Source organism: Cloeon dipterum, chromosome 4, assembly GCF_949628265.1.
Source record: "Cloeon dipterum chromosome 4, ieCloDipt1.1, whole genome shotgun sequence".
Classification (NCBI taxonomy): Eukaryota; Metazoa; Arthropoda; class Insecta; order Ephemeroptera; family Baetidae; genus Cloeon; species Cloeon dipterum.
Window position 1 is genome coordinate 35,905,855 of NC_088789.1, and position 21,799 is coordinate 35,927,653.

Below are 21,799 nucleotides of genomic sequence, written 5' to 3' on the forward strand. Positions count from 1 at the left end.
AGCCTCTTACTATCTTAAACAATAAAAATTAAAGTACAAATTGTTTATGTTTGATTTTCATTAGAATTTGGCGCAATTTTACTCATTTTTATATAATTTAAAATAAATTATTCGAACACTTAAAGAAAAATGCTGGTAATAAATCAGCTTTTTGCACGAGCCTGCCGCCGTTTCAGTCAGATGGAGCTGCGATGTTGTTGCAGGGGTGAGCACCGCCGGCCGGCGAGGGGTAGTTCCACGCACCCTCCGCGCATCGCGCGCGTATGTGCATCTTTCTATCTGCGAGAGTGCATTTATATATTCATTTCTCTCGCGTTTCAGCATTCCAGACGAAAGGGAAACACCGGCCAGGGGTGCGTGGGGGTGCGAGCAGCCAACTTTGCAAACAGCCGCCGGGTGAATTCCCCAATATGTGCATGAATTGGGAAGGCACACACGAGGCGGCCGCCGCCACCGCAGTAGCAGCAGCAGCTGATGGCATTTAACTCGGATATTTTACAATCTGCCGCCGCCGCGCGCGTGGGCGTTCGTCTCAATAACACCCGGCTGATATTATTTTGAAAGCGAATTCCAATTATTTTTCGTCCTTGCCAGGTGTGTCGAAAGGTTGAAACAGAAAATTACAAGGTTGTGCTGGACGATTTCCAAAATAACTGCGCTCACAACACGACTCACGCTTACGTTTATGAAGACTTCAACACTCTCAAAGAAAAGGTCTGGTCTTAATTTAAATAAATAACTCTCTAAAAGCCTCTGATTTCACGTCTTTATTTAGATTAATCTTTTCAAAGCCAACGGAGTCGGTGGATTAACTGTCGGAGAAGTGCTGGCAGATGACGAAGAAAATAAATATGGACGCGGTCCCATGCCGATACTTCGAATCGCCTCGGAAATTCTGCATGGCACTGCATGCATTCTTAAACAAATTTTAAACTGATAGAAAGTGTTATGAGTGTCTGTAAAATACACCTATATAACTGCTTCCACCTCCTATCTAACGTAAAAATAAATGATCAAAAAGAATTAATTAATTTTAAATTATTTTACATATTTAGTGTCAATAATCTCTATTTTCGTTCTTTTTTTAAACTTGTTGGCAACAATTTTTAAAATATTTTTTGTCTATAAATCAGACAATTTTTAGTCCTACATTTTTCAAAATTATTTTTTCATAAAATAAAATTCTTGAAGAAGTGTACGTTTTAAATCGGGGGCCGGATTCAAGCGACGCGCAAATATGGCGTTTGGTGGAGTACTGCGGAAAAGTTGACTATTTTTTGTCTGAAGCAAGAGCTGATTAGCCCGGCAATTGGCGAATCGACAATTAGATGGCACATCAGGCCAATGGATATGTAACAAAATACGCGGGAATGAAATTATTAGGTTGCCACTCCTCTTTTTCGACGCTTCTGATTGGCCGCTGAACTGTCTCCTGATTGGCCTCCATTATTTCGACGCCATTTTAATTTTTGACAGGTGGAAAACCAACACAGATCGCAATCTGGGCCCCGATTGGAATTACGACTGCGCAGAAGGTTTTAATTTGGGTCACGGATATTTACTGCTCCCTGGTAAAATTCTTGCTCCAAAATCGAAAAATTAAAAATTAGAATTATGAAAATGGACGAGCTCAAAGTTTTAAAATTCTTAGGGCAATTATTAAATTAAACAAAGCTTGCAGACTTAATTAACGCATTCTAAATATTATTTTCCAATTTTCCAACAAATTTGAACCAATTTTCTTGCTCCAAAATCGAAAAATTAAAAATTAGAGTTATGGAATTGGCCCAGCTCAAAGTTTTAAAATTCTTAGGGCAATTATTAAATTAAAGTCATGCTTGCAAACTCTATTAATTTATTCTTAATATTATTTTCTAAGTTTCCAGCAAATTTGAAGACACGGCCTCGGAAATAACATATTTTGATTTGCAGAAACGATATTAAATCAATGTTTTTGTTGCTTTCTAACTCTGCGTAATTAAAAATATCCGGCAAGCAGTTTTGAGTGGTCGAAAACTTACTAAAACTGCTGATTGTGAGTGAGAAAGGTTGAGCGCGTGCGTCTTTAATTCTGGTTTGGTTCTCGATTTTACTTATTTATTTTCTCTCTCGCTCTCACAATCAGCGAAAAGTCTGAGACTGTAATCACCAATAAAATCGGCAAAATAAAGGCTGCGCGCGAGTGTGCGGTGCGGCCGAGCAGCTTCATTCCCTGCTCTCTCGGATCGGCGCCTCGTCCGAATAAAAATTAGGCAGAAAGCTGTGGCAGCTGCACGCGACCTCTCATTTCCGCAAATTAACCAACTCAACCCCGCTTCACCTGAAGCTATTTGTAAATTTGACTGGCTTGTAACCAAAGACCGAGACTCAAATTTGAACCATATTCCCGATATGTTGGTTTTTTATTTTTTTTATTCCTCACTGACCATTCCGAGCTCTTTAAAAGAGCATCCCACTCGAGCAAAATAACATAATATCTGCGGGTCTTGTCATTCAGGTAAACTAAATCCTGGTTATATTTTATGACTTTCGGAAAAATTACATTTTTCTCTTGCTAAGCTCACAAAAAAATATAACACCAAAGCTGACGAGATGTTGAAACAAACGTTTTACGGACAAAATTAAGTCTGCTAATGATTTCACGAAAATCCCCAAGGATGCGATCGAGCGTGCGAGCGGGCTCTAAGAGAAAAATTGAGAATCTGAGACTTTCCGCCTTTTGAAAAAAGTAGGTCAATTATTAGTGATGAATAAAGTGTTCGCCGCAATAATTAATTTCCGAAAAATCATTTTTAAATAACACATGTCGCTCTTAAAAATCCCACGGCTTCGGAAAATAAAGGTTGGCCAAAATTTTGTTTGAAATAATTGCAGGAATTTGTAAACCAATCCTTTTGGTGCTTTCCGGCTGCACGTAATCACAAAAAATTCAGATGCGGCAAACAGTTCCTGCAAAGAGTGCTGGAAAACCTACAAAAGGTTGCGCCCTTGCTTCAGGTTTGGCTGTCGCTCTCGGCTAAAGTGCGCCGCTGCCTCCTTTTTCCTCTTGCTCCGAGCGAAGATTGAGACTTTTTATCGCTGCCTGAGTTTTTCTATATTAAATAGAGGCTGCGGTGGCAGACCACCTTTTCCTCTCTCGGCGGTGATTCATCTAAATAATAAAAAATACACGCAGCCGCACGCGGCCTCTCATTTCCACTAAATAACTCAAAAATTATTGTAAATTTGCAATTGGAATAAGCTTCTAACAATTTTAGCATTTTTATCCATCCCCGTCAGTTCCTTTTTTTAATTACTCTGCTCTTTTTCTCTTTGCCTGTTTAACCCTTTGTTCAGCACGTCCCACTTGAGCAAATTTATTAACATTTCCGCTAACTCAAACACAACCTTCTGCGTCCAAATTCTGGTTTGAAAAATAAAAAGCAGCCAGATGAAAAAAAATCAGAAAACCCGTGTTTTACCGCCTGCTTAAAATAAATCGTGTCAAATTGGTTGGATTTAATCTTAAAATTCAAAATTTAGGCATTACATGCAGAGTGATGATTTTTTTAACCCACGGAATTTGCACCCGCGTGCACCTTGCCCGCACCCGCGGTCAGGTTTGTCCCGTTCCAAAACCGTGCCATTGCAGACTGAAAGAGGCTGAGGAGCGTAAAATCTTCAGCTTTGGTAAATAGGTGTGATTCACCAGATGATAAATTAATAATATAATATTGGCTGTCTGTATCAAATTTTTTAGTTTTTTGGCTGGTTGTGCCGTAAAACAAAAAAATAAGTCGATATCTGTATGGATTTTAAATAATCAGCGCTGGTAAAAATTTCTCGAGGCTCTAAGTACATTTTGGTCTAATTGATCAGCCGCATTGCAGGCTGATTTTAAGTGTTAAAATAATAATAATTTAAAAAGGGATTGACACTTACCGGTACGGTTTTCCTGTGATACTGCTCCGAAATGACACGTCTGAAAACAGGAAATCACCTTTTCAATCACTTCATATAGACACCACATTTAAATTAATTGTTAAAATATCTACGACTAATCCTCTGAAATGTAAGCCTTTCTGTCATTCAAATATTAATGTTATAAATAAAAATAAAATTTTACAAAAAAAATAAAATTTTGGTTAATTATGTACTTTTATAAATCCTTTTACAGCGGCCAACTGGCTGGTCAGCGCAAAAATTGCGTACTAAATTTTCAAATTTCCATGAAAATCCAACAAGAGGAAACAAGTCTTCGTTTTTTGAGCACGAAAAGAAACGCGCGCGAACCTTTTTGCTTTTAACACTCTCGCCGCCGCACGGGAGAAAATAATCTCTTTCTTGCTTTTCTTTTGGTCTTCTCATTTCCCGATAATTCTGAATTATTAATTAATGAATAGCATCTTTGTTTCTGAGTTGGCAAAACGAGTGAAAAAGGCCGTGCAAAAGAGCAATGCGTGCGAAAAAAATAATATTTAAATTTTGGGTTATGGTCCATTAGGGATGTGCAAAAATAGTCGATTTGGCAAAGAAATAATCGATTATTATAGTCAAACAAAGGGTTAAACAGGCAAAGAGAGATGCTCTTTTAAAGGGGTCAGCATGTTGCCGCACCGGAAAAGGAACTGATTTAGGAGATGGAAAAAAGCTCAAATTGCAGTTCTAGCCTTGTTATAAAAGCCTGGCAAATTTACAAAATGCTTCCAGTTGAGAGTTGGTTAGCGAAATTGAGCGGCTGCGGTTGCATTTGTGTCAAATGATATAATTGTTATATTTTATCTAATTTAATTTTATTAAAAATAATCTGGACAGCAGGAGCAGGGTTTTTAAATCTATTTATTGAGTTAAAAATAATATGAATTTAAAGTATTAGGCAAATCATGGATTTAAATTATATAAACAATTGTTTCATGTACCAATTCCAAATAAATTTGAGTCCCGAATGTTAAAATGTGTTTAATTTTGTTTCATTTCTAACCCAATAGTAAAAATCCACCATTATTGCTTAGTTAAGTAATTTCCGGTAATTTCAATAAAATTATGTCTTTTTAAATATGGCCAAAATACCTGCAAAATATCCTTGGTATAACCAGATCGGTGCGACGCACAGATATGGCGTCCGGTGGAATATGGCGCGAAAAAACAGTCAAGTGAATATGCGCGAAAAGAAGCAAGTTTTGGTCAATATTGTTACGCATAATTTGCATTACTATTAGCTAATTGTGCCTTTTGGATCGTACAAACAAACTTTTCAAACTCGTACGGCAATCCAAAGAGAGCTTTTTGTTTCCCACATTCGCACGCCATCTTGGATCTGCGCAGAGCGAACCAATTTCATCGCACAGCTGGCTCCTGCTGGATATAATTCAATATTTATGAAAAATACGTGGCGTGCAGCAATGCCGAGCATCAATTCCGAAACGCGGTCACAGCGACAGGAAAAACTCGGAGCGCGCTCAAGGCCGCAACAATACCAACCACGAAACAGGATGCAGAGCATGCGAATAAAATTGAATTCGCTAGCAAATTTCAAAATGCGCTGTTCTCAATCGCCAAGCAGTCAATTATAGTACAACAAATGTGCCAAGGAAAATTTAGAACATTATTGGGCAGGCTTTGATAAGGTCTTTAAAATAAAACGAAATCATAGAATTATAAAAGAACTTAAAGAAAGAAGCATAATTTAAGATTTGAATCGTGCTCGAGTTTGAGAAGCAAAAGAAAATCGATTTTATCTGAATTTGCCATTAATGATTTTCCTTTTACATATTAAATATTAAATTGTGATCGAAAAAGGCATATAAAATTTTATTAAAATTATAAAGCGAAATTATTATACGTAGAATTGAAGAGAGGAAATGAGTCACTCGAATATGGAGGTAGAGGCCCGAAAAGGATGCTACATGCCCCGCTGGCAGTCCACTTTCGAAACTCTTCTCGAATGCAATGAAGCTCGGCATTTGGAGCTTGATTTTGATTCCGCTGCTGATTAGGCTCGACCAAGCTACACCCCAAGTGAATGCGCCCAATTTTACGCTATGAAATTCTTAATCAAAGCTGTTTCTTTCCAACAGGAGGGCAAAGCGAGATCGCTCAAGATAACCATTTACGGCGGGAATGCAGGTTAATATTAGTCATCCTTTGGAAAATCCAACTAAAATGAATTTCATAGCTCCAATCACGATTCATTTGCCGAAAAAAATGCGGAGAAAATACATCGTCAAGTGTTGCGGATTTAAAAAGTGTCTGCCTCCAACAGTTAACGCCACAACTAAAATAACGTCTACAACTACGCCCAAGGTAAGCATCGAAATTTAAATTATTCGTAATTGAAGTTTTATACGTTGAATTTGGCGTTGATTTTTAAGCGCAAAAGCGAGCCCGCAACGGTACCAACGATTCGAGCGGCCGTTTCGACAGGAAGCGAGCCTGATGAGTCAAAAATTATTGACGTCAGCACTTTACCTGGTAATAATAAGAGTTTAGAGTTCCTAGAAATGAAAACAAAATTTCCTACAGCTCCAGAGCAGACGAGTTCCAGCAGCACCGTCGGAGGAACAGAAAAAGAAAAGAGCATTATTTCCAAAGCAGGATCTCCGACCGATTCGCCAACACCACCACCACCAGCAGACACGACGGCGGAAGCTGGACCTAATGCATCTCCGGACAAATCAAAGGAGCCAACAATGGCGTCCTCGTCAGCGGCGGCTTCAACTGAAATTGAAGCTGTCACGTCGACGACAACAACCACAGCTAAAACAAGCACCTCAACCTCAACCACGACTACAACAACCACCACCACGACAACAACAACAACGGTTTGTAGTGCACCTTATGGAATTATAAGATTAAATAATATAATCGGGAAAATATTGTATTTAGCCAACACCATGCAGTTTGTCGTGCTTAAACTTCAACACATTTCTAAAAGTATTTTAATTAAAATTCAAAAAGACACTTTTAATTCTTTTTTAAAAGGACACTCCCACATCAAAACCATCACCAAGTAGGTTCAAGAGTTAAACTTATTACGTTCATTTACAATTGCGTATTTACAATTTAGACGAGGGTTCCATGCAATCGTCGAGTTGCAGACTGGAATATTTCGTTTCAACAATAAATGCAAGTATTCAAACAGTTTAATAAACTTTAGAGTAAAGAGCGCGTGAAAAGGTGACGCGGAATGAGGCTGCATTGCGATGCAAGGCCCTGAACATGACTCTTCTCACCGTCACCTCCCTGGAAGGCCTGCGGTGCATCAGCAACTTCAAAGGTTTCACCCTTTTTTATTCCTGAGATGCCCCCAAAACAAATTAAATAACGTGTATAGCCGGCACTTACTGGACGAGCGGCTCGAACGAGGACCTCAACTGCGACTCTGAGAAAAAGTACGCGTGGTGTTCGACGGGCTTTGCCTTGTCCGCGGCTCTGCTCGCTCTCAACGAATTTTGGCTGCCGACCAACACCACCCCGACCGCCCTCGACCGCTGTCTGGCCGTCGCCATCTCAAGCACCCCTAGAAGGGGAGTCGAGCACAGGGGGTGCGACCAAACCCTGCCTTTCATCTGTCAGTACAACGTCGACTGTCCGAAACTCTGCGTCAAAAACGTTCGCTTCAACAAGCTTATATTTAAATTGATTCAAACAAAATGTTTTTAAGGACTCGCTGTTCGACTCTGTTGGAAACTTGATGAGTATTGGTCAAAATCAGGTCCAATCAATTTACTCCAACGTGTCGCTCTTTCTTTTCAGACAAAGCCGCTTACGGAATTTGGTACAACATCGGAAACTTGACGTATCTCTTGGGAAACAAGCCGGTTTGTCTCTAATTCACGAAAAATCTCTCTCTCAACTGTGGTTGGGCAGGTTACTTGGGCTGGCAACTACCAGCAGTGCTGCGCTCTGGGGATGGAAGCCCTCAACATTGACAATGCGGCCGAGCAAACGGGACTAACAAGCCTCACGACCGTCAACAAAGGTTTAACACAGGTTAAGATGAAGAAATAATACGAATTCGAGTTGATTTCAGCCAACTGGAGTGCAAACTTCAACTACTGGACTTCCGGTACGTGGCAGGGGGCACCGGTGGGCAAGTGGGCGTGGTGCGAGCCCAGTGGGCCCACCGTTTTCGCCAAGAATCTCGATTGGGAGGAGAAGCAACCAGACAACAAAGGGGGAAACGAGAGCTGCGTCCACTTCCGCTTCGTTCTAAACTACACAGGCGCTGTCTTGACCGACAGGAACTGCTCCAACAAATATATTTTTGCTTGCAAGGTGAAATTAAAAAGTATTCTCTAATTTAGCCTCTGACTTTATAATGTAAAATTGAACCTTACATCAGTTTAAGACATTTTGATTTAGTATTAGAGATAGTAAATAGCTAATAAATGCGTTCCAGGGTCAACTAAGCACAACTTCGAAGCCGTGCGTTGCTTCCTGTCCACAAACCACCTGCCAAAGAGACGTAACAACTTATATAAATAATTGATCTTAACCCAAATTACTGTTTCATTCATTTGTAGTATAGCCTTTTCGACACAGAACAAATCCTCTATAGTAAGCACTTAATGCATATACATTAAGGGATAATAAATTTTGAACAAAATTCACAGACTACTTTTCGTACGGCAACTGGTACGATGCTTGCGGCAGAAATTTTCTAATTTACAGAAAGAACATGGTATGGATACCTTTAATAAAGGTTTATGCAATAATTGTTGTCCTCAGTCAACGTGGGCGACTGCCCGAACCCATTGCTGCAGGGTTGGTTTGACCCTGGCCTCGATGGAGTCGGCGGGAAAAGCGAATTGTTTTTCCAAGATCGTCTCCAGTAAGGATCAAACCGAACTCTAATTTCTTTAATTTTAATAAAATTCTAAAGAGTTTGCTCCCGTGACCTTTGGCGACTTCTGGCTGTCCGGCACGGACCTGGACTGCGATTCGAACTTCCGGTGGTGCTCGATGAACCGTGCCTTCGAGGAGGCTGAGCTCAGGTGGAAGGTTGGTCACCCTGTGAAAGGCCTCGATTGCGTTTACCTCGAAGTGAGAAGCGAATCTTTGCTTTTGGCCACTGCCGACTGCGCCGAAAAGAAAGACTTTTTGTGCGAGGTGCGCAAGAAGGCCACCTCTCAAAAGGCCATGCAAACAGAGTGCGCAGAAATCTGGAACATCACCTCAGGCATATGCGAATCTTTGAAACAAATTAAAGTGTTTAATCTAATCATTCACGAAACAGAGCAAATCGACCTGCTTTTGAACGCGAGCGCCTTTCTTGCGACCTCTTTCTCCCTCAATCTCAAGGTTTTTAAAATTTTCTATTTAATCTTTGGTTAATAATTTCATTTTACAGTGCTTTTTGAAATGCATCGGAGTCGAAGTTGGATTGGTAAACAGTTGAATTTAGACGTTTTGAATTTAAAATTTAAATCTTGTGCTTTCAAGTTTGACATCGGGAGCGGCTTGAACAGCATCAAAATGTTGCGGGAAATAGAACTCGTGTCGCAGGAGGAGCCAACGAGGCTTCAACAGGGATTTGTCGCGCACGACGAATGCAGTGGAAAAAGTCTGTTTCACATTTTAAACTGATTATCTATTTATAAATTCGATTTGCGTTCAGAACTTGACGACGAATGCGTGACTGCGTACGAAACATTCAAGTGCGGCCAGGAGAAGGAGCCCGCGTTGCTCTCGAAAATCGTGCAAAATAATTTCGGCAATAGCACCATTGTTCGCATAGAAATTATTTCAAAGATGAAGATTTTAGCAGAGTAAAATTTCAGTTCCAACCACCGACTCCGTGTGTTCCTCCGCCCCGGACTTGTTGGATCTCGAATGCATTCCCTTGCGTGAAAAATGTAGGCCATTTGGCATTTTAGGTTATTGTTCGGTTTAAATGATTTAATGTTGCAGCAAACTGCCACCGATCTTTTAAACAAAACCCGTTCTGGTAAAAGAAAAAGCACTGATTTCTCTTTACACTTAAATTAACTTTAACAAATACATATTTATAGATGGCAAGGGAGCCTTGAGTTCCAAGTCCAACGTGACGGTCTACATTTCATACCAAGTTCCAAATGGAATGCTGGTGATATAAAATTCACAGCAAACGCATGGTAAATGTTTTATTAATGCTCGCCATATCGCAGAATCCGATTGATGCGTACAAACATTGCTGCTCAATCGGAATGAAGATGCTGGAGCCCGAAACCAGGGCAGATGTGAACTTTATCATGAAAACCTTTTGTAAGTTTAAATGCTGCAGTTCTGAAAAATTTTGAACATTTCAAATGACCACAGGGTTCTAACCTGTTCATTGTAACTCAAAATTTTTATAAATTTAAAAATCCCTACGAGAATATAACGCGCGCATTATGTATCTGTTGTTTTATGCAGAATAATCTCTTCGGGGATATAAATTAACATTTTTTTTCTTCTGCGCAGCGAGTAATAATGGCGCACTGGCGGGTGAAACGGAGTTCATCAACCAGTCGCACGAGGTGTGGTGCCAAAGCCGCAAAGTCTTGCCGGACAACATGTACTTCGCAGAATATAGGTACCCGTGCGCGCCGTCGATCCTCATAGCGGATCACCTCGGCAGAGGTTTGATTGCTACGACCATGGGTGAATCTGACATCGTCGATTATTTCTTATACCCGGAGAAGTACAATTCCACTTTTAAGCAACTGTCTAAATTCATCTGCATTGAAACCTAGCGACAAGACGCAAATCAAAATTGTCGTTTTTTCGAGAGATTGAGTTTTATTTTCACAACTTTTGTCTTTTGTTTTGTTTTGTACGCACGTTTGAATAAAAGCGTTCTAATTAATTTTGCATATTGTACCTGATTTCCAATGTATTAGACCATTTTTACAAAAATTGTTTCTTTTCCTTTTGCTGATCAAGATTTATAAAAAAAATTGTGTAATTGAAGCGAGATTGCTCTTTTGCGACTGAATATCAGACGCTCTTATCGTTGTCCACCGACAATTTCCGCTCCATCTGTTAGAGGCAGGCGTGAAAGTTAATTTTATTGTTAAATACACGCGCGACATAACTACGAAACATTTTATTTGAGTTAGTTTTTTAAGTTTAGAAAGACGAACACGTCTTTTTGATGTTCTCGTTTGCACAGCATCGCTTTATTTCGTTTTTAGCTCAAACCACAACAAGCCGAACGATAGCAGATTGATGAAGCATAGTTTTGAGATGACACCGACTGTAGACTGTACTTACATCTGTGATTTTTTTGTAATATTTCCTGATTGAAAAAAATCAACCTGTATATATGTATCTGGATTAATTAAAAGTGCGGTGAGCCAGCCTTGTTTTCAACCGCTTTAATATCGGGCCGCGAAATGCTTTCAACAAAACTAGAGCTTTAATTTGATGGGCGAAGCAAATACCTTTTTTCCTTTGCAATTTATTAAAAAGCCTCAAAATCTAACTCCATAGAAACTATCATCGCTATCATCCTTCCATGCGATTTTTTAAATTTTCTGCAGATCGCATTTCGCATCTGCTTTGTTTCCCTTCGTTCGTTAATTTAATATTGGATATTTTGTGCCTGCTCCTGGTCAGCCAACATGATCGAAAACGCGGTCACGCAGCGACAGGAAGATGGAAGAGCCACTCAAGGCCACAATAACCAAATCACAACAACGAATGCCTGCAGCAAAAACACGGCTACATTTTTCTGGCAGTATTGAAATTAAATGCGCAAAGGAGATTTGAGATTGTTCATCCCAAGAATAAATACGACAAAAATAATCAAGCGTTCTTAACAAAACGACGGGAGTCAGTGTTTGTCGGAGAGTCGGTCCGGTAGAAAAGGGGAGGTTAGAGTTAGCTTGTAACACTTAAACCTCGATTCGAGAGATTTATGACAACGTGGGGCGATTGATTATTAGTTATATTTTATTGAAATTAAAACTACAGACCATTTAGGACCATTATTACATACTCTTTTTAAATGAATTTGCCGTTATTGCGCTGGTTGTACGTGCTCTGATGCATTTCTTATATCTTTCTTTTTTATTTTAAAGCTGGTCAAATTAAGAGTAGCTTTTTCATCAGCCGAAAATTACAGCTGCAACCGATTATGCGGGGAAAATGATTGAAATTGAGGGTTGAATTAAAAAATAAATATTTAGACTTTTATAAATTCTGCGTCTTGGTCCCTGACATTAAAAAGACGGTGTTATTTTCATTTCAGGCTGGGGAAAGAAATAAATGAAGGCAAATTAAAATAGCATCGGTGAGAGAACGCTTTAGAAAAAGTCCAATGTTGGTGTGATCTTTAATTTAATCTGCGGCTTTCTTCGGTTTTCAGGACTAGCAAAAGAAAAAATAATGGCATCAGTGAAATCATAAAAATAAGAAGGCAAATATTTAGCAAATGCGAAACGAACTACTTGCAATTAAGCAGAGAATGGCCCTTTGCGTCCGCTGTTTTCGCGGAATAACTCGAGCAGCAAAATCCAATCGCAATCGCAAGTGAAGCAACACTTTCCTTGCGTGCTGCCGCGCCATTTTGGCCAGCCATCTCGTCTACTCCTCCGGTTGCTATTTGTAGGTCTTGCATAATATTTAGTCACAAAGCAAATTGGAAACTGAGAGGCTATATGTTCATTCCAATTAGTGTCACTTGATCTATAACTCGCGGTTTACTTTTACGGCCTTTAAAATAAATTAAGAGCGGGAAAGAAAATGATTTAGAAATGCCAGATTTGGGCCGAAAATGGAAAAGTGATTTTTTTGTCTCAGATCTTGCCCTCGCAGTCGACTAATTTGTGCCAGATCCATTGATCTCACACGCAAATAAGTTTCTTCGCCAATTGGAGCAAACGCTGCCGTGCCCGCGCGTCGCAACTCTCGTCCCTCAGATAAATGCAGCATGTCAGGGTTTTACCTGACGATATTACGATCGCATTAATAATCGTTCCGCACCGATATGTATTTACGTTAACTTTCGGGCGCCCACAGGGGAGAGCGGAGGGAGAAACTCAGGTATCAATAAAGGCAACGCCAGAGCCTCCCCCTCACGAACACACGACCCGCTCGCACCAACGCATTCTCTCTCCTGACGGCACACGAGCAAGAGGGTAACTCTCTCGCTCCCCCGCTCGTCCCTCTGGGTAGCCACGCTGTGTACTGTCGCCGCTAACTACAATAAACTGGTATGGTATAGTAACTGGGCATTTTCCCTTCTTGTCCACCCTGCACCCTGTAAAGTCTACTTTGGCCACAGAAGAACAAACTCTGACCTCGTGATAGGGAGAAGGCGCGCCGGCAGGGCCGACTGCACCCATTCGGCGGCCCTGCCCCGCGTCGCTGACACAGCACAATTGTTATTTAAGAAGAAAATGAACCATTTTGGCACGCTTTATGTATGTAGAGATAAAAAGCTTGGCGTTTTTAAAAGCAGAGGAGTAACGTGAATTGTCTTCAAATTGACTCGCTGTTTGGATTGGTATAACCTAAAATCTGAGCGGCTGCCATTCTGTCCTGGCAAAAAAAGGCCGCGAAAAATGATACAACTGATATATTTAATGCGATGATCTAATTCTAATCTCCACGCAGAGCCATTTTTTAGTAAATTTGACGTGCATAGGACGGATGATCTTTTTGAAAGTAAAAAGGAAATTCAATTACATTAGGAGAAACATAAAACCTCTTTTATTCAAACGATAAGACAAAATGGGAAACAGTACGTGCTGTAAATAAAGCATAATTCGCAAAAAAATTGTCGATCTTGATTTTCCACCTTTGGACAGGACGGTGAAGAAGGCATGGACGAGACCAGTACGTTTCTTGCGCGTCTCGCACTTGCAAAAATCAGTGCGGTAGAGCGATGAAGAAGATGGACTCTGGTGTATTCCACTTGGATAAATGACGGACGGTACCACGCCTCATGCGTCTTTTTAAACAACTCTCTGTCTCCCACAACAATCAATAATATAACCAAATTGCAGCCGCAACAGGCTCGTCCTTCTGCGCTTACACGGCAGGTGGAAATAATTTGGAGCCTTTTAGACGCAAACCGGCATGATACCTGAAGTGGGGAAATCGAAAAGTGTTCTGTATTTTTACTGATCAAGCACATTCCACAGGTCAGGGTGATCATCATCAGCCACGTCCTTGGCCGTGCGGCCTTTTCTGTCCTTGGCTTCCAAGTCCACCCCGGCTTCGTCCACAAGGAACCGAAAAGTTTCTCTGCTAAACGATGTCTCTTCTTCGTAATGGCCTAAGTAGCTGTTGCTCATCAAAATGTGCAGTACAGTTTCTCCCTTATTTGTCGTTTCCTTCACCAGTCGAGGGTTAGTTAAATGCAGGAGTTTGACCACTTCCGAATTGTCGTGGTTGCTGATGAAATCGGTGTAGCTCCAGGCGAAGTGCAAGGCGTTCCATCCTCTGGCGTCTTTGGTAGAGACGTCGGCACCTTTCGCGATAAACTCGCGGACGAAATGCAAATGACCGTACTGGGCGGCGCAGTGGAGAAGAGTTTTGCCTTGCTCGTCCGTTTTCGTCAGGTCGCCTTGCAGCAGCAGGAAGTGCTCGTAGTAGAAGTGATCGTGTTCGGTCCAACCTTGTCGTTCGCCGTTCGGAATCAAAGAACTCAGGTCATCATCTACTTCTCTCGCGAGCCAGACCAGGAACTCTCCGAATCGGCGGTCCGCAGCCAGCTGCAAAGGACTCTTCCCCTCTCCTGTCCTGATGTGTTTCAAGGCTGGACTTTTTGAGAGAAGGTACTCAGCTATTTCCTTTTGTCTATAAAAGACGGCATAGTGGAAAGCGTTGAATTCGTAACTGTACCTTTCATCGAATTCCTTCATCGCATTCTCCTCGTCCGTCAGAAAAAAATTTGCCTCAAGCGTCACTGCATCTCGGGCCAATCCTTTGATTCCTTCCTCTACAATATGCTTGACAATGTCCAGGTGGCCGCATTTCACAGCAAGGTTCAAAGGGTCCCAAATGTTTCGGTACGTGTAAATAGGACCATGCTTAAAGGCTTGTTTGGCGCCGTATTTGAGGAGAACTTGGACGCACCTGAGGCTCCCCCATTGGCAAGCAAGGAAAAGGGCGTTTCCATTGTTATTTCTATCGAACGTAAAATTCACGTCAAATCCGTTTTCCAAGAATAATTCTAAAATCTCATCTTCTTCATAATAAACCGCTGTGCAACCGGCACTGCTATCTGATTTTTGGAGCAGCTTGGTGAAGTTGGGGAAAGTCTCTTTAAGCTGGTTGAACACGGGGATTGCGTTAAACCTGGCAATTTCTTTAAGGATCCAATCAATGTGTTTTTCTAAGGTGCGGGAATCAATGATATTCATTTTCAACAGCTCGGTGGCAATTTCTTCGCTTCTTATCGCACTGACCAGCAATTTTATGGCGTAATTCACGCAAATGGAAGAACGGTGTTTTCTACAATAACCATATGCATCATCCCAGAGATAGAAATCCTCTTCTATTTGTTCATCACAAAAGGTAATGTGTGGCCTCACCATTCTAAAAATCTGGCTGAGGTTTTCCTTGCAAACTCGAATCAGAAACGGAGCAGATTTGGTTGAAATTACATGGGACACGATTATTTGCGTGTGAAACTCGATCTCTTCCTCCTTTTCTAAAGTCGAGTAGAAAAGATCGACAAACTTTCTGACTTGTTCCATATTATCCCAGCTGCCAATAAATTCCATATCAAAAGTGCTCAACTCTTCCACGTTTTTCAAAATCTGTTGGGCGGCGAGGAATTCTGCAAATGTCTGGTGGAGGAATGTGACCGTATCTTGCTCCACGGTTGCGACTCCATAGTCGTTCATCTTCGCCAAGTCTTCTTTCGTCACTCCATCCCCGACAAGCGGCTCGTTTTTTATGAAGCGAAAAGCGATCGACCGCAGAAGGTTAAGGGCGATTTCAATTCTCTCTTCTGCCACTTCTTTGTAGCCATTTTCCCTCACCAAACATATTTCTACCTTCTTCCTCACCACCATGGTGTAAATTTGGAATAAATTTCCCTCACCGCTGCACTGAGCAACTAACGACAGGTGCAGCGGGTTGACCAGAATCGTGTTCTGATTTCCACCTCTATATCGTTGAGGTAAGTGATTTTGAGAGCTTGCAAATCCTATTTGTTTGACGGTGTGAAGCACTCTTTTGATTTCTTCCTCGTTCTTGTTGGTCACGGACTCCAGAAATTCGATTTGCTTTGCTTCATCAAGTGGCTCTATTTGAACAAGTTTCGCTTTGCCAACTGCTTCCTCGATCACTTTCGCCTCGTGAGGTCTCGTTGCTACGCAAAGTGGAACTCCTCTTTCTTTCAGGGCAATCACTAATTTGAGAATTTTTTCCCTGCTGTGCGGACAAACTTCGTCGAATCCATCCAGGAAAACGATGACTCTTTTTTGTGCAATCCAAGTTGTTATGTCTTCAGAGGAATTCCCCGTGGTTTTGGCTAGGAATTGGACTAAATCCACTCGAGAATTTCTCAATATGAAAAGGATATTTTTCTTTAACGAGATATTTAAAATTTTGGCATTTTGATCTGATTTACCGACTTGAAAAGCGATTTCTTTGAGAACTGTCGATTTTCCAGCGCCAGCCACCGAACTTAACAGCCAAACCTGGTTTTCTCGCAACGCTTTCGCCTCTTCGATCAGATCATCGAAGCAAATCTTTTTCCTGTTGCCTCCCAGCTTGAAATCTGGTTTCACGAAAGTCCTCGGCCAGTCGGGAAAATCAAGTAAGTACTGAAGCGTCGAGTTAAGCAGAGTCAATTCTTTTTTAGTACCAGTTGTAAGAAGGGGCACTAAAAGTTCTTGCAAACTTCTCCCTTTTTTCAGCTCATCTCCTTTGAAGATTCCGATCAATTGGTCCAGTAAGTCTGCGAAAGAAACCGTGTTGGATTAACCATTAAGTTAAAAAAATGAACGAATTGGGCGCTACCTTTGTCTTTCAAAATCATGACAAGCCAGCCGCTGTGGTTCGTTGAGGACACCTCAAATTGGCTCTTTGATCGAGAGTGCTAAAATCGAACCAAGAATGAGAAATATGGAATGCAATAAAACAGCGGAGCTCACAGAGTCGCATTCCATCGCCTTTTGGTCAACGATGAAAAAGATTTTCGGCTTTCCGATCAATCTGTCATTTTTCGGGCCGACAAATCCATGCAAAATTTCCGTTATTGGAATTTCTCTTCCGTCCACAAGCACGCAAACTTCTTTTGTCCTGTCCCTTTCGCTCACTTGGCCAAAAAAGCAAGTCAAAACGCAACCTACGTCATGCTCCATCTCGCGAACTATGAACGCAAACGTTTAGAAAGCATCTTAATCGAGTTCTTTTGTTATACCTTTTATGAAATAATCTTCCAAAGACCTATTTTTCAATTTCCAAAGTCTGGTGTCAAAATCCAAGTTTTGCCGCAGAGCTTTTTCTGTTTCTTCAACTATTTTTGTTTGCCGTTCGTAAAAGATGAAAGCGCGCCGACCTCTGATATTTTGTCCTTCGTCCGACTTCCAAGAGAAAAAATCAGACGTTGACGTGATTGTTGCTGCTTTTTTCATGCGCGAATCAGTTCTTGAAACAGATTTTTCAGGAGTCAATGACCTGGAAACCAACACATTTTTATTCATACACTTTGGAGAAGAATCAAATTACCTGGACAAGAAAAAGCTTCTGTCTAAAGAAAACATTTTGACCTCTGGCGTCTGACCAAGATGAAGGTTTGTTGCGAAGTCCGGTCCAGCGATGGACGCTTTGTGCACTTTGTGCTGCACTGACGTGAGGAATAACAACAAAGGCTTATCCTCGTTGATCTGGCTCAAGACATCGCACATGCTGTTCACAAACCAGGAACCGCGTTCACTTGTGTTCGCCATGGTTGCTAAAAAACAAAATCGTATAAATGCAATTTATTAGGGAACAAATAACACTGAGAAATTTTACTCTCGACTGTTGAATAAACGATGACTGTGTTGGTCATTTCAGGTGCCGACGTGATTCTGCAAGAATTTTTGTTTTCGTAGTCCTTGTAATCCTCTTTTCGGTCGAATTTTGCGTCATCTAGTTCTCCCCTACACGGCTGTAGAATTGTTACTTTGATTATTTGCATTTTTTAGAAATGCTAGCTAAAAACATACGCCAAAGTTGACAAGCTTCAAACATTTCTCGAATCCATCCAGTTTTTTCAGGGAGTTGAAAACGTCTTCTGTCGTGAAGGAAATAAAATCACTGAGTGTCTCGCTCCAGTAATCAGTGTAGATGACTCCATTTTCGTTGCCGTGAGACAGGAAAAATAGCACGAAAACCGACGGGATGTCTAAATGGCAATCAAAATAATAGAAACCGGACTTTTCTATTTACAAATTCCTTTACCTTTTGAAGAGAACAATCGCAAGATGTTTTCCTGGTTGCCGAGTAGTTCGATCAAAATTTCCTTTTTTGGTCTAAAAAGGCTGCGGAAATTACAGTTCCGGTCCTTTCCAAAGGTCGTTTCCAGTTTCTTCACGTCTGGTGCGTCACAGTTTCGAAATTTCGTCGTGTTTTTGAAATCGTAATGTACGACCAGAACGAACACGCTGTAAAGAAATTTCGTTTAAAACGAAATGGGATTAAAGATAATTTGTACTTGTCTGCGTTTTGATTGCCTGATCCGAACTGAAAGAAACCAAGATTCGCTGGAAATGTTTTACGACCTTGACCCTGACCTAGAAAATGGTCGGTTTGCCGTTAGGTTAAGGGAACTCAATTATGTATGCTGCATAAATCACCTCGATTTAAAATTTCCTCCATCTCCATCGTTCGATGTCGCTCTTTCTTCGTTTACTGTGAAGGGGATTTTAAACGTTAATTAAATCGCATATCTAATTAAATTGTTATAGCTTATTTTTAAGAACAGCGTTTGTAACAGTATTTCTACCGCATGAGCGGCTTTTTCAATTATTTTAATAGACCTGGGAAAGTCCTGGCCTCTTTCCTGTACCTGTGACGCGTGATACTTAAAATTCTACTCTGGTAAAAAAATGCGGCCCTGGCCCGTTGGTTAGATCCCCGAACCGATTCCAGGGGTGAAATATAAAATGTAGACATTTCTGGGGAAAATTATAAAGAATTGGAGACTTTTCGTCTAGTTTTAAACGTTCATCTTCATTAGGTTATAACCATCGATTAAGATTTTAGATTGGCCGCAAATAAAAATTTCAGAAATAAAATTCCATTTGAATAACTCATTTAAAAAACCACTCTAAGCTTCGGAAAACAATTTGGGGAGAAATTCGTTTCGATTGCTGAAAAAATCAATCCTTTTGGTGCTTTCTGGCTGTGAGTAATTACAAATAATTCTAATCGGGACAGTTTTTACGAGCGATGGAACGGAAAACTTGAGAAAGGTGTAGTTCTGGCTTCTGGTTTTTTGCTCTCGCTCGCGACTGACGTGCGCCTGCCTTTTTTCTCTCTTGCTCTAGCAATCAGTAAGACTTTTCGTCGCTGGCTACCCACATGGTGGCAAACAGGCTGCGCGTGAGCCGACCCCAGCTTCCTTTTCGTCCAAAAATAACTCAAGCCTCTCGTTTTCGCTAACCAGCTCATCCGCTCAACCTAAAGCTATATTTTTTGTTAAAGGCTAGATCTCCAATTCGAAAACTGTTATCCACTGTTTGTTCCTTTTTTTAATTCATTATATCGCTGCGAAAATCCTGACCTCTTTAAAAAGAGCATCTCTTTGCCCGTTGAACCCTTGGTTTGCCGTGGCGCACGTCACAATTGAGCAAATAAATATTTCTGCTGACTCACAAACACAACCTTCTGCATCCAAAGAAAGCTTATTGCAATTGAAAAGTAAAAATCGGCAATAAAATTTAATCGAAGGTTCTGATTGCCTTTTCTTGTTGCATGTGTGGTTCGAGAGGGAGTTAATTAGCTTTGCTACCGTACCGCTCGCACGGCTTCAGCTCTGGTCGCATTATTTTTACAAATTCATTTTTAGCAATTTACACCTCCGAGTTGCCGTAAAAGCAATATATAAATTTTACGCGTCATGGTGAGACTCTTTAAAAAGTCCTAATTTCGGTAAAACTCGATTAATCTCCAAAATAGATTTTCTTTTTGCTCCGAATTGAATCGGAAAAATTCACCGATGTCGAGAATTTAGCTCCTCTACGTTTAAAGGGCGATTAATTATTATTTTCTCACTTACTTTTGATCGCGGCTGCGGCACCCAAACGCTATCAGTGTCTGTCGGTGAGTACGTGTGAGACTTTCAGCGCCTGCTGCTCGCGAGCACAATAGTTAGACTTTCGTCGCAGCGAGTTGACGTCAGTGGACTTTTTTATTGCATGGACCGAGCACTGGCAGCCGCTCAGATTAGGATGCACAACACAAATCAAAAGAGCGACTCAATTAAAAAAAAAATCAATTAACCCATGCCTTTAAAAAGGCCAAGGCGATACAGCGAGCCAAAATGGTTTAATTATAATTATGTGTTATGCAGACCGTAAACGCAGAATGAAATGAAAAAACTAATCATTAAACAAATCTGCGCTCTTGCCGGTTTGAGATTAATTTTAAAATGTAAACGATTGACCTTCTTTTCAACAAGAAAACAGAAACGGAAATTGATGCATCAATTTGGGCCTTTCATTTCATTTTACTGCTGTTTTTATCAGGCCGCATTTAATTTTGTAATTGGAAACATAGTTTGCAAGCAGCAGAAATATATTTTTTGCTCAACTAAGGACATTGATGGAGATGGATAGCAAAAAAGCTCAAATTGCAGTTCTATAGCCTTGTGAAATTTACAAAAAGCCTTAAGTTGAGATGACGGGTTGGCAAGCGAAAACGAGTGGTCGAGTGCGGTTGCATTTTATCCGGCTTTCGTGTTTTTTTATTTTGATAAGGCACCGAGAGAGGGAAGCTGGTAAACCACCGCACAATAAGCCTGTTTGCCACTCACAATCAGTGCGTAAACGCAGGAAGCGATAAAAAGTTTCACTTCTCGTTGAGAGCAAGAGAGAAAAGGTCGGAATCGAGAACCAAACCAGAAGACGGACGAGCGTAACCTTCCTCAGTCAGCAATTTTAGTAAGTTCTCAACCACTTTTACCTCCTTGCCGGATCTGGATTATTTTTATTACGCACAGCCAGAAAGCACAAAAAGGATTGATGAAATATCGTTCCTGCAAATCAAACTAATTCATTTCCGGGGCCGTGTCTTTTTTAAAGCGTTTTTTTATCCAAATGGCAAAAATTTGAAAATGTTAACGCCAATGGACGTTTTACAAAAGGCGGAAAGTGTCGCTTTCTCAAATTTATTTACGACTGCTGAGAGAAAGCACGAGCGGCAGGAAGGGTGCGGCGTGTGCCGGCCTTGGAAACATTATTGTCGGCGCATGGCATCACCGCAGCAAAAGCTTATATTAAATATGGATCCCGTTTAATAGAGCGGCATGCGGATAGGCTCGAAAAATTATTTTATTTGTTGCCTAACTAGACTAGAAAAATAGTCCGCCTCACAACCACTTTTAGAGGAGAATAGTGTACCAGCTAAATTAATTTGTATCTGCGATAGCATGAAAATTTATCATGATGAAATAAAAGAAACTCCCAATAAATTCCTCACGAGGCTTATGTGTAATAATTGAAACAATTTTGTAATACTTTTGCATATTTCAAACAAATAGGAATAAAAAGCATTCTAAAAATTCATTTACGAGATAAAATTATTTTTACAAATTCAATTTAACTTTGAGAGAAATATGATCAATTTTACAAACAACTGGAAGTTATGCAACAATTTTAATCAAGAGTAAAAAACGTCTCTAGGACTG

General features: G+C 40.7%; 3 protein-coding genes across 3 annotated transcripts in view; 1 reads left to right on the forward strand and 2 right to left on the reverse strand.

Moving 5' to 3' along the window:
- Window positions 1-18,565, reverse strand: part of LOC135942248 (uncharacterized) — a 93,031-nt gene extending 74,466 nt beyond the window's left edge. The window contains exons 1-6 of the mRNA XM_065488268.1: window positions 18,352-18,565; window positions 18,117-18,295; window positions 17,923-18,058; window positions 17,635-17,860; window positions 17,327-17,583; window positions 17,058-17,275 (exon numbers count right to left, since the gene is read on the reverse strand). Coding sequence (XP_065344340.1) covers window positions 17,058-17,275; window positions 17,327-17,583; window positions 17,635-17,860; window positions 17,923-17,959 — 738 coding nt within the window. The 5' untranslated portion in view covers window positions 17,960-18,058; window positions 18,117-18,295; window positions 18,352-18,565. The remainder of the gene's footprint in view (window positions 1-17,057; window positions 17,276-17,326; window positions 17,584-17,634; window positions 17,861-17,922; window positions 18,059-18,116; window positions 18,296-18,351) is intronic.
- LOC135942225 (uncharacterized) lies at window positions 7,052-10,694 on the forward strand. The gene is made up of 16 exons (XM_065488237.1): window positions 7,052-7,255; window positions 7,313-7,590; window positions 7,643-7,676; window positions 7,735-7,799; window positions 7,849-7,960; window positions 8,012-8,256; window positions 8,710-8,812; window positions 8,864-9,282; window positions 9,332-9,367; window positions 9,424-9,544; window positions 9,599-9,708; window positions 9,762-9,836; window positions 9,892-9,928; window positions 9,993-10,066; window positions 10,128-10,224; window positions 10,423-10,694. Exons 1-16 carry the CDS (start codon window positions 7,198-7,200, stop codon window positions 10,692-10,694), a joined length of 2,136 nt encoding a protein of 711 aa, XP_065344309.1. The 5' UTR covers window positions 7,052-7,197.
- Window positions 13,640-17,030, reverse strand: LOC135942770 (uncharacterized). The gene is made up of 2 exons (XM_065489076.1): window positions 16,924-17,030; window positions 13,640-16,861 (listed from the first exon to the last, which is right to left on the reverse strand). Exons 1-2 carry the CDS (start codon window positions 16,940-16,942, stop codon window positions 14,067-14,069), a joined length of 2,814 nt encoding a protein of 937 aa, XP_065345148.1. The 5' UTR covers window positions 16,943-17,030; the 3' UTR covers window positions 13,640-14,066.
- Window positions 18,566-21,799: the final 3,234 nt, after the last annotated feature.